This window comes from Hyaena hyaena, unplaced genomic scaffold (assembly GCF_003009895.1).
Source record: "Hyaena hyaena isolate Hyena2069 unplaced genomic scaffold, ASM300989v1 scaffold_382, whole genome shotgun sequence".
NCBI classification, from domain to species: domain Eukaryota; kingdom Metazoa; phylum Chordata; class Mammalia; order Carnivora; family Hyaenidae; genus Hyaena; species Hyaena hyaena.
In genome coordinates this window covers 446,460-459,348 of record NW_024081015.1, presented here as the reverse complement: position 1 = coordinate 459,348, position 12,889 = coordinate 446,460, and the positions used below count along the sequence as shown (strand labels likewise).

General features: G+C 35.6%; 1 protein-coding gene across 11 annotated transcripts in view; it reads right to left on the bottom strand.

The window, feature by feature from the left end:
• Positions 1-548: 548 nt before the first annotated feature.
• Positions 549-12,889, bottom strand: part of DLG1 (discs large MAGUK scaffold protein 1) — a 289,163-nt gene continuing 276,822 nt past the window's right edge. For all 11 annotated transcript variants that reach the window (XM_039250830.1, XM_039250829.1, XM_039250838.1 and 8 more), the window contains 2 exons: positions 3,772-3,863; positions 549-2,864 (listed from right to left, as the gene is read on the bottom strand). In XM_039250830.1, the coding sequence (XP_039106761.1) occupies positions 2,758-2,864; positions 3,772-3,863 (199 nt within the window). In that variant the 3' untranslated portion in view covers positions 549-2,757. The remainder of the gene's footprint in view (positions 2,865-3,771; positions 3,864-12,889) is intronic.

Sequence of the window (12,889 nt, the reverse complement as noted above, 5' to 3'; positions counted from 1 at the left end):
AGACGTGGAACAGAAAAGCAACCAGAAATGTGTAGTCACCTTTAAGAGGCATTTTTATTTTTGCCAACTGAAAAATATTATGAAGCATATTAAAAAATATGGAATATCTCATAAAACATTTGAAATACTATTATTCTCTGTGTATTACAATAGTGGACTTTTTCTTCCCCTAGTGAATACTGTTCCATTTTTGGTTCTAAACAAGTTTTTTTTCAGGTCACTGTGACAGTGCTAGGCTGACTTCTTTCCCAGAAACAATTCTTATTGTGTGACTCTGGGCAAAGGCCTTCATCTAAGTCTGTCTCTGTAAAGGGGCACGAAAATAACATAAGTCACCGTGCCTTACACAGTAGGGGCTGAAAAACAAGGTAGATTAGAAAGAACTTGGACAGAAAGACTTGGATACAAATACCAAGCCCTGCCACTAACTAGCTAAAGTAATCTTGGGCAAGTGATTTTACTTAAGCCTGACAGAGGGGCTAGTAACTCTTAAATTCTTATCTTTTAAAATTAAATGATAATATACTAAAGTGGCTGCTACACAGTACTACTAAGCAATTAGTACTTTTATTAATAATTCTATACAATCTAGAAAGCTGAACAAAAGTTAGTATTTTCTTACAAAAACATCACTTAACAAGGACATCCAAAAGCAACACATTTTAACAGATAAATGGCATTGTTTTTATAACTTCTTGGTATTTTACAACATGTAACCAGTAAATACTTCAAAATGGCTTATGCTGGGGTCTTGCTGTAGAGTGATTTTTGGGGCTCTTGAGCTCATTTTATAATAATTTTCTTCTAGTTGTTCTATGTTTGGTAACAACCTACCATAATTAACGTTATAGTATATATTTCAGTGTGTTAACATACTCAATTCCAAAACCTATAGAAGAAAATTTGATTAAGTTTCCTAATGGCCCATGAATTCACTTTGTAAATTACATGATACTCCAAGTTTTAAGAAAATGTTAGCTTGTAAAATATTATTTTCTTTCAGAATTCAAGACACATTTAACATATAGATTTTACAATAAAGTTTATTAGCTGTTCTCCTCTTTCTCATAAATGGAATGGATAATGTTGATAATCCTTTACAAACCAGTACTCATTTGTTAAGAAACTGTAATGAGGAGGTTGTCAAAAACACATATTTAATAAACAACTCCAAAAAAGCAAAGGGAAGGCAAACAATATTATTAATATAAAAGACCAGAGAAGTTGATTTCTGAAATCATATCTACCTTTCATTAAAATTTCTTGAAATCGCTCACCATGAAGATCTGTGTAACTCTAACGCAGAGCAGCTACGAGAGGTGAAAGGTGTGCAGTCTGAAGGGAAAACACACACACAAGACTTCTGCTCATTTGTCTATTAGTGAAAGGAGAACTGGAGGGAGAGGCAGAGGGCCAAGTCCAAACCCAATGACAAGAACAATAACAACAAAAAAACCCCAAACAAAACCAGGAACCATCTGAAAACTTTTGTAGAAAAGAGGAGAACATGCCTATACTTTTGTATGTAACCTAATTTCCCTAAAGGTTCTTTCCACAACCACCATATCCCTGTTTTCAGTTCATGTGATTAAGGAAGATAAAATCTAATCAATTAATATTTAATTTAAAAACCAAACAAAAAGTTGAGTAGGTGGCAAAAGAAAAAATATATTTTAAATATATATGTTTGTGTGTGTGTGCAACTATGTAAAGAAAATAATTCCCATAGTTACAGAGTTTAGTTAAAGAAAGTTTTATATATATTTATATATATATATATATATTTTTTATTATAACAAAATAGGCAGTTACTGTGGGTAAAATATTCATTAAAATCTGATCCCTAAGAATACATTTAAAGTTTTAGACTATGAATTGGACTCTTTTTCCATTGCCATAATGAGTACTACATCATCCCTACAATTTCTGTTCTGTCTATATTTATGTCTATGAAATTTTCTCAACCTTCTATAAAAGGTGAGCTCCCCTAGCACCTAAACATGGCCTCAATTCAGAAAATGTGATGATCATTATGTCTGAACAACTTTTGTAAGACACTATAAATAGTGTTGCACAGGTAGATTAAAAACATTTAAACACTGCTATTCCTAGCAAATGTATTGAGAAAAAACTCTCAAACAATAAAAGACTTGAAGAACTCTTATGAAAAATGAATATCCCTTGTGAAATTATGCAAGTTAATGTAGACATTAATTTTGAAATTAAAAACCATATATTTTCCTTATTTGTCTATAATGAAATATTGGCTTTGATAACACAAGTCAACTGAGAAAAAGACTTGAGAGTTAATATATTGGCCAAACCATGCTATTAAAGTTAAGCGTGCACTGTTGCTCAAAGTTTATTAAATCACTGTTTAACACCACTTTTCTTTCATTTATACTGAAATTTGAAAAGAATGTATATAAAGCTTTTCTGAAAATCTCTTAAAGTTACTTTCCCTTAAACATTAAGGAATTTTACCACAATTTCCCAGTCTCCCCAAATCCTTAATAGCTGGTCAGGCCATTCCATCTTTAGTTCTGAAAAATGGCCATAAACCAACAGTGACATAAAACAATACAGATGCTACAATTTGAAGGAGACACAAGATGTCAAAACTAAGCACAACTGTAGACCCTGATGAGTGGGATATGATTCAACACGGAGTACTGTAGACAGACTCCAAAAGGAAAGGGCAAAGAAGTGTCAACGAAAATGAGATCATGGAAAAGAGAAACCGAGAAACACGAGTCTTCATAACTTTTCTTTTGCCGGAACCCAGATGTAAGGACCAGACTGTTCTTCTATGATCTGCTTCACTTGGTTGTAAATGTCTTCCAGCGTATCTCCCTGCACAATAGCTGTAATAGAAACAAAATCAGAAACCTCCATTAATGGTCTATCTTTACCATCACAATTACTGATGAAATAGTAGAAGCTAGATCTTAGAACTAGTTATTCATCCAGCAAGAGACCATTTTTGTATTGTTTGCTTAGTAATAAGTGCTCATTTAATTAATTTTCATTTTTGTAAAATAATAAGAATTTTTATTTTAAATACTGATCAAAAAATGAGACTTGGCAATTTTTACTTAGTTTTGTGTATTTGGGAAATACACACTGAGGTATTTAGAGGCAAAAGGGAGTCTCTGCATGCAGCTTACTCTTAAATGTTTCAGGAAAAGTTAAATGTGGTAAAATATTAACATTTTGAAAATACAGGTGAGAAGTGTATGAGAATTATTGCTACTATTCTTGTGATTGGTCCAGAAGTCTGAAATTATTTTTAAAAAGAAAGAATAAAAGCACATGAGTTACAACACCATGACATTTGATGTACTTATTATGAACACCTGAGGAATAATTTAAAGGACAAAATGAATAGGAGATTACTTGCAAATTGCTTCCCACTCGTTTCTTTTTAAACAAATAGTATCTTAAAATGGATAAAAATTTATGAAGCATAAGGGAAATTTGAGTTTCACAGAAGAAATCAAGTTCAAATCTATTATTTTCCAGTCTAGTATTTCCTAATCAGCAACTTAAGAAACACTAACTTTCAAGATTCCTTATCACCACTGCCTAGGTTAGATGAATTACTCTGAAAACCACAGTATTAATTACACAGTACTAATACCTAGTATTAGCCACAGTAAATAATTACTGATAGATGTAGATGTGGATGTAGTTCAAAATCCATTTCAATAGGTCAGTTCATATGGCTCCAAATCAAAATTCTATCAGGGCACTGACACACATGATGCCAACCTGTGAAATGTTCAGTAAACTCTTGTTCCAGTTTCATGGCTCTCTCAAATGTCTTTCTGGCTTGTTCTTCTGTTAGACGCTTATTCATTTCCCTATGCAAATAAATTTAGGAATTGCTAATTAATATAATCATAATACTTTCTGGAAAAAAAAAGATGAATTAGGACAGACACACAAAACATAAAATCACAGAAAGTTGATGTCTGTTGAGAATATGTAGGTCATTAAAAGTTAGATTCAATGCTGACAAAAACTGAGGACTGATGGATGTGCGGGGAAGGGGAGATGGGCATGGAGGAGGGCACTTGTGGGGATGAGCACTGGGTGTTATGTGGAAACTAATTTGACAATAAACTATTTGTAAAAAAAAAAAAAAAAATTAGATTCAAGAGGGCCTGGGTGGCTCAGTCAGTTGTGTCCAACTCTAGATTTCAGCTCAGGTCATGATTTCAAGGTCAAAGAATTGAGGCCTGCATCGGACTTTGTGCTGAGGGTGGAGTCTGATTAGGATTCTCTCTCCTTCCACCCCTCCCCCCCCTCAAAAAAATTATATTCAGTCACTAAGTATATAGCTTTATGCTTGCAATGACACAGAGTTTCAACACATTTTTGCATTGGCTCAAGGCAGCCAAAAAAAAAAAAAAAAAAAACTCCAAAACTAAGCATTAATGTCATAGTTTTCACTCTGATGAAAATTTCATAGTAAGATAGCTTACAGATCTACCTACCAATTTACAGAAAACAAAGGAGACACATGAACATATCATACAACACCATGAGAAGGCAATCAGCAAAATATAGTCTAGGGAGAACTCTGCAGAAGAAATAATTTGGTTTAACAAATAAATTGAAAAAGAAAAAAGAGAGATGAAGGGAGGTCTATAGATTAAAAGACTTAAACAATTGTAACAAGTAGATCTTATTTGGAACTTGATTCAAACAAATTGAAAAAACAGAAGCAAAACTTATGAAACAGTCAGGAAAATTTGAAACTAGTTGATTTAAAAAGTTGTTTTAGATGTGACATCATAGAGATGTTTTTTTAAACATTTATTTTATTTAAAAAATTTTTAATGTTTATTTTTAGCGGGGGAGGGGAAGAGATGGAGACACAGAAAATGAAACAGGATCCAGGCTCTGAGCTGTCAGCATACTGCCCGACATGGGGTTCAAACTCATGAACTGTGAGATCCTGACCTGAGCTGAAGATGGACACTTAACTGACTGAGCCACCAAGGTGCCTCTATTTTTATTTTTTTAACGTTTACTTATTTATTTTGAGAGAGAGACATAAATGAGAGGGTGAAGGACAGAGAAAGAGGGAGAGAATTCCAAGCTGGCTCTGCTAAGCCCAACATAGGGCTTAATCTTACTGTGAGATCATGACCTGAACTGAAATCAAGAGTCAGAAGCTGAACAGACTGAGCCACCCAGGCACCCCCATAGAGAGGTTTTCCAATAACGGAATTCTTATCTTTAAAACATACACTGAAATATATAGATAAAATCATGATGTCTGGGATTTGTTTCAAAATAATCTGGTATGCAGAGGTTGGTAGGTAGGGGGATAGATGAAACAAGCTTGGTCATAGCTGATAATTATTGCTGCAGCTGGATGATAGTATATGAGAATTTGTTCCCAACTTAAAGGGGAAAACTGTCAATATTTCATCATTAAATATGATGTTTGCAAATATATATATGTATATTAGAAACAGTGTGAGCAGGGGAGACGGGCAAAGGGAGAGACAAAGATTTTTTTTAATGTTTATTTTTGAGAGAGAGCAAGAGAACGAGCAGAGGAGGAGTGGGGGAGACAGAAGATCCAAAGTACATGCCATGTTGACAGCAGACACTCTGATGTGGGGCTCAAACTCATGAACTGTGAGATCACGACTGAGCTGAAGTTGGATGCTTGAGTGATTGAGCCACCCAGGCACCCCTAGAGAAAGAATTTTTTAAGCAATTTTTTAGCCTTTTTAAGCTAAGTATGGAGCCCAATGTGGGGCTTGATCCCATAAACCTGGGATCCTGACCCGAGCCGAAATCAAAAGTTGGATGCTCATGTGACTGAGCCACCCAGGTGCCCCAACGTTTGCTTTGATATTTTGTAAGTGACCTACCTCATCAGATTAAGGAAATTCCCTTCTGTTCACAGCTTGCAAAATGTCTGTTGTCATAAGTGGAAGTTAATTTTATTAAATGCTTTTCTGCATTTATTAAAATGCTGATATGCTTTGATTCCTAAAATCTGTTAACGTGGCACACTTACATGGATTTTAGAAAATTAAATTAAAATTGTGAAAAAATAGGGGCGCCTGGGTGGCTTAGTCGGTTTTAAGCGTCCGACTTTCGCTTAGGTCATGATCTCACGGTTCGTGGGTTCGAGCTCCGCGTCGGGCTCTGTGCTGACTGTCAGCTCAGAGCCTGGAGCCTATTTCAGAGTCTGTATCTCTCTCTCTCTCTGACCTTCCCCTGCTCACGCTCTCTCTCTCTCTCTCCTAGAAATAAATAAAGTTAAAAATAAAAAAATTGTGGAAAAATATACATAACATATAAGTTACTATTTCAACCATTTTTAATTCACTGGCATTTGTTTCTTCACATTATTGTGCGACCATTACCACCATCTAATCCTGCAACTGTTTATATCTTGTAAAATCAAAATTGTATCTATTAAAAATAACTCCCCATTCTCATCTCCTCAGCCACTGGCAACCATCATACTTTCTGTCTCTATGATTTTGATCACTCTGAGTACCTAATGTAAGTAGAATCATACAGAATTTGTCTTTCTGTGACTGGTTTATTTCATTAGGTATAATGCCTGCAAGGATCATCCACGTTGTAACATACTGCAGAATTTCCTTCCCTTATATTAAAATTGCTATTTATTTATTTATTTTTTTTTAAATTTTTTTAAAATTTATTTCTAGGAGAGAGAGAGAGAAACAGCGTGAGCAGGGGAGGGTCAGAGAGAGAGGGAGACACAGACTCTGAAATAGGCTCCAGGCTCTGAGCTGGCAGCAGCACAGAGCCCGACGCGGGGCTCGAACCCACGAACCGCGAGATCATGACCTAAGCGAAAGTCGGACGCTTAACCGAGTAAGCCACCCAGGCACCCCAATTGCTATTTATTTTTTGAGAGGAGAGAGAGAGAGAGAGAGAGAGAGAGACAGAGACTGACTCAGAATCTGAAGCAGGCTCCAAGACTCTGAGCTGTCAGCACAGAACCTGACGTGGGGCTCAAACTTGCGAACCATGAGACCATGACCTGAGCTGAAGTCGGACGCTTAACCGACTGAGTCACCCAGGTACCCCTTCCTTGTACTTATATACCATATTTTGCTTATCCATTCACCACTGATGGGTGCTTAGGTTTCTTCCACATTTTAGTTATTGTGAATAGTGCTACTATAAACATGAGTGTACAACTACCTCATCAAGCAAGTGGTATAGGGGCGTCTGGGTGGCTCAGTCAGTTAAGCATCTGACTTTGGCTCAGGTCATAATCTCACAGTTCATGGGTTCAAGCCCTGCATTGGGCTCTGTGCTGACAGCCAGCTCAGAGCCTGAAGCCTGCTTCGGATTCTGTGTCTCCCTCTCTCTCTGATCCTACCCTGCTCATGCTGTCTCTCTCAGAAATAAATAAAAAACATTAAAAAAATAAAAAAAAGTGGTATATACTCAAAAGTGGAATTGCTGGATCATATGGTAACTCTATTTTTAATTTTGGAGAAATCACCATATTATTTTCCACAGCAGCTGTGCCCTTTTACATTAATTCCCACCAACAGTTTGAGAGTTCCAATTTTCCCATGTCCTTGTCAGCACTTTTGTTTTTTTGACAACAGTGATTCTAATGCATATGAGATGGTATCTCATTGTAGTTTTCATCTATCTGCATTTCCTTAATGATTAGTGATGTTAAGCATCTTTTCATGTGCTTATTGGCTATAGCTTTGGAGAAATGTCTATTCAAGTCCTTTGCCCATTTTTGAATGGAGTTGTCTTCTTGTTGTTTTAGTTCTCTTTATATAATGGATATTAATCCCTTATTAGATAATATGATTTGCAAATATTTTCTCTCATTCTGTGGATTACCTTTGTACTCTGTAGGTAATGTCTTTTGATATACAAAACTTTATTGTTATTATTAAAATTTTCACTCATATGAGTGAATTTCGAATTGGAAATGAGTATTTCCGGTACCTATTTCTTTCTTCCCTTTCAATGTGGATGCCTTTTATTTTTCTTGCCTAATTTCTCCGGCTAGTATTTCCGGTACCTATTTCTTAAAATACCACATATGGTATTTTCTCTTTCTCTGATTTATTTATTTCAGCATTATACTCTCCAGCTCTATCCATGTTGCTGCAAATGGCAAGATTTTATTCTTTTTTATGGCTGAATAACATTCCACTGTATATATACCACCATTTTTATCCATTCATCTATTGGCTGCTTCTATAGTTCGGCTACTGTAAATAATGCTGCAATAAACATAGGGATGCACTGGTGCACATATCCCTTTAAATTAGTTTTTTTATATTTTTTGGATAAATACCCAGTAGTGTGATTCTTGGATCATAAGGTAGTTCTATTTTTAATATTTTGAGAACCTCCATACTGTTTTCCACAATAGTTGTACCAATTTGCATTCCTACCAACAGTGCATGAGGGTTCCTTTTTCTGCACATGCTTGTCAACACTCGTTTCTTGTTTTTGATTTTAGCCATTGACAGGTGTCAGGTGATATCTCATTGTAGTTCTGTATTCCACTGCTCTTATACATGTGTTTAGGCTATTAGCACAGTTTTGGTTATCGTAGCTTTGTAGCAAATTACAAAATCAGGAAGCCTGAATCTTCAAGTTTGTTGTTGTTGTTCTTTTAAGACTGTTCCGGGGAGTGCTGATGCATAGAGGCACATGCACCCCAATGTTCACATCAGCACTTTCAACAATAGCCAAATCATGGAAAGAGCCTAAATGACCATCAACTGACGAAAGGATCAAGATGTGATTTATCTATACAATGGAATACTACATGGCAATGAGAAAGAATGAAATCTGGTCATTTGTAGTAACATGGATGGAACTCAAGGGTGTTATGCTGAGTGAAATAAGGCAGAGAAAGACAGATACCATATGTTTTCACTCATATGTGGAACAGAACAGGAGAAACTTAACAGAGGACCATCGGGGAGGGGAAGGGGAAAAAATAGTTAAGGAGAGGGAGGGAGGCAAACCATAAGAGACTCTTAAATACTGAGAACAAACTGAGGGTTGATGGGGGTGGGGGAGGGGGAAAATGGGTGATGGGCATGGAGGGGGGCACTTGTTGGGATGAGCACTGGGTGTTATATGGAAACCAACTTGATAATAAACTATAATAAAAATATTTTTAAAAAATACTGTCTAAAAAAGACTGTTTTGGCTATCGGAGGGGGGTCTCCTATTTCATATGTATTTTAGTATGGGTTTTTCTATTTTTAAAAAATTTTTAATGCTTACTTATTTTTAAGAGAGAGAGACAGAACAAGTGGGGAGGGACAGACAGAGAGGGAGACACAGAATCCAAAAAAGCCTCCAGGCTCTGAGCTGTCAGTACAGAGCCTGACATGGGGTTCAAATCCATGAACCGTAAGATCATGACCTGAGTTAAAGTCAGATGCTTAACTGACTGAGCCACCTAGGCACCTCTGAGTTTTTCTATTTCTGCCAAAAATGCCATTGGGATTTTGACACATTGCACTGAATCTGTAGATCACTTTGGGTAGCACTGACATTTTAACAACAGTAAGTCTTCTAATCCATGAACATGAGAAGTGTCTCCATTTATTTATATCTTTTTTTTTTTTTTTTTACAGATAAGATCATATCATCTGCAAACATATAATTTTATTTCTTCCCTTTCAATCTGGATGCCTTTTATTTTTCTTGCCTAATTCCTCTGGTTAGTATTTCTGGTACCTATGTTCAACAGAAGTGGTAAAAGTAGGCATCCTTGCCTTGTTCCTGATCTTAGAGAAACAGCTTGCAGTCTTTCACTGTTGAGTATGAGATTTGCTGTGGGTTCTTCACACATGGCTTTTATTAAGTTGAGGTAGTTTCCTTCTATTCTTATTTTGTGAAGTGTTCTTAATCATGAAATGGTATTAAATGCTGTCAAATGTCTTTTTTCCTTTTTTTAAGATAGTCTCTATACCCCATGGGGAGCCTGAACTCACGACCCTGAGGATCAAGAGTCACATACTCTACCAAATAAGCCAGCCAGATGTCCCTGTCAGAAAGATGGCTTTTCTGCACCAACTGAAATGATCATGTATTTTTTCCTTTCATTTTTTGATGTGGTATATTACGCTATCAATTTTCATGTCAAACCACCCTTGCATTCCAGGAATAAAGAAAGCCACTTGGTCATAGTGTACAATCTTAATATTTTGGTGAGTTCTATTTGCTAGAATTTCGGTGAGGATTTTTGAATCAATGTTCATAAGAGATATTGGTCTGTAGTTTTCTTGTACTATTTTGGTATGGCCTTTGTATCAAGCTAATGGTGGCCTCATAAAATGATTTAGGATGTGTTTCCTCCCCTTCATTTTTTTTTTTTTAAATTTGAGGAGGACTGGCATTAGTTCTCTAAATGTTTATAAAATCCACTACTGAAACCACTAGCTCCAGGGCTTTTCTTTGTTGGGAGGTTTTGATCACTGATTCAATCTCCTTAGGAGTTATCGGTCATTTCACATTTTATATTTCTTTTTGATTTAGTCTTGGCAGGTTTGTGTTTCTAGGAATTTGTCCATCTAAGTTATATAATTTTTTGGTACAATTGTTTATAGTACTTTTATAATCCTTTTTATTTCTGTAGAATTGATAGGAATAACCCCAGCTTTCTTTATAGGTTCTAGGAATTTACATCTATTTTTCCTCCCTTAGTCCACCTAGCTAAAGAAAGGGTTGTCACCTTTGTTACATTAGTCAACTTTTGGTTTCACTGATATTCTTCTACTGTTTTCTATTCTTTTGTTGATCTCTGCTCTGCTCTTTATTATTTCTTTCCTTTTGTTAGTTTTGAGTATAGATTGTTGTTCTTTTTCTAGGGGTAGGTGCTCGCAACAATGGCTATCTGCCTCTGTGTCTGCACTTCCACAACCAGAAGAAGTAATCAGCTATTAGAGCACAGTTCTTTAAAATCTGGAGAACCGAATCCTTATTGTCCACCTTGGCCCCCACAAACTGCTCAAGAGAGGCATGTGTGTCTTCCTCCTGTGGGCTGAATGTGGGGAGATGGGTAGCTGCTACACTTCAAAACTCCTGCATTTTAAGTAGTGACTTCTGACAGATTCTGTAAGTCCAACTGCTGTCTAAGTGGGGAAATGTATTGCTGTGTTTCCTACTCCACCTTCTCTCTGGCACCATCACTGATTAATTTTTAAATGTTTACCTAACCTTGCATTCTTGAATAAATTCAATTTGGTTGTTATATTTTATCTTATTTAAAAAAAATAATTGTTGAACTCAATTTGTTTATATTTTGATAAGGATAATCGTGTTAAAATTGGCTTATAATATTCATTTCCTGTGAGGTCTTTGTCATGCTTTTGGTATTCAATTAATGTCCATAAAATTAATTGAACAATTTGTGTAGTAAGATTCACATTACTTAGCTTTTGGTAGAATTTAGTAAGTCCTATTGGACTAATATTTTATTTCTGGGAAGGTTTTTCATAACAGAGTTAAGTTCTTTAAGTACAGGACTAGCTTCTTAATTTTTTTTCCTTTTCTATTTTTTTGAAGTTTTTAAAAAGTATAACCTTCAAACATAGAAGAAGATTGTAAATACATAGCTTGATGAATTTTTACCAATTTACACTTACCTGTGTATTATCTAGTACCTAGATCAAGATATAGAGTATTATACCAGCAATCCAGAATTTGGGTATGCTCTTCCCAGTCACCTACGTACCCTCAAAGAGTAACCTCCATTTGACTTCTATAAGCAATGATTAAATTTGGAATCACAGAATATGTATAAAAGAATCATATATACACATATGTATGTGTATATATGTGTGTGTATATAAATATATGCCTGGATTTTTTTTAACTCAAATTATGTTTGTGAGATTCTTCTATACTTTTGTGTGCAGCTGGGAGACTGCTCATTCTCATTACTATAGACTATTTCACTGTGTGAATAGGTCATAATTTACGTATTCACTGATGGACATTTAGATAGTGTTTTTGGTTATTTTGAACAGTACTTCTGTCAGCAATACAGTATATGTCCTTGGTGAACATCTGTAAACATTTCTGTTGAGTATATATCTAGAAATGAGACTTCTAGATCTTCAGTTATGTGTATATTCAGTTTTAGGAGATACTGTAAACAGTTTATTAATGTGGATGTGCCAATTGTTACTCCTTATCATTGTTATGAGTTTCATTTGTTCCATATCCTTGCTAATGATTGGTATTTTCTGTCTTCTTCATTTTAGCTATTTTGGTATAGGGGATGGTATATGGCATTATGTTTTCTTTCTTTCTTTCTTTTTAAAAGTAGGCTCCATGCCTAATGTGGGGCTTGAACTCAGGACCCTGAGAACCAGATCACATACTCTATCAATGGAGCCAGCCAGGCACCCTAATGTTATTTATTTGTGTATTAAGTTTTATTTATTTATTTTGAGAGAGAGCAAGAGAGAAGAGAGTGAGTGTGTGCAGAGAGGAAAGACAGAATCACAAGCAGGCTCCACACCTTCAGTGCAGAGCCTGATGTGGGGCTCAAACTCAGGAACCATGAAATCATGACTTGAGCCACGGTCAAGTTGTACACTTAATCAATTGTGCTACCCAGGCACCCCACAACATTATGTTTTTAATTTGCATTTCCATGTTTAATTGAGCACCATTTCTTATGTTTTATTCATTATTTGGTTATCCCCCTTGGTGAAGTGTCCAAGTCCCTTGATCGTTTTCTACTGGGTTGCCTGTATTAACCTTTTTAAAGATCTATTTGATATGTAGTAGTATTTCCACTTTCATTCCTGATATTACTTAAGCCTTATTTTCTTTTTTAAATCTTTGTTATTAACGGCTTACAATGTTTTTT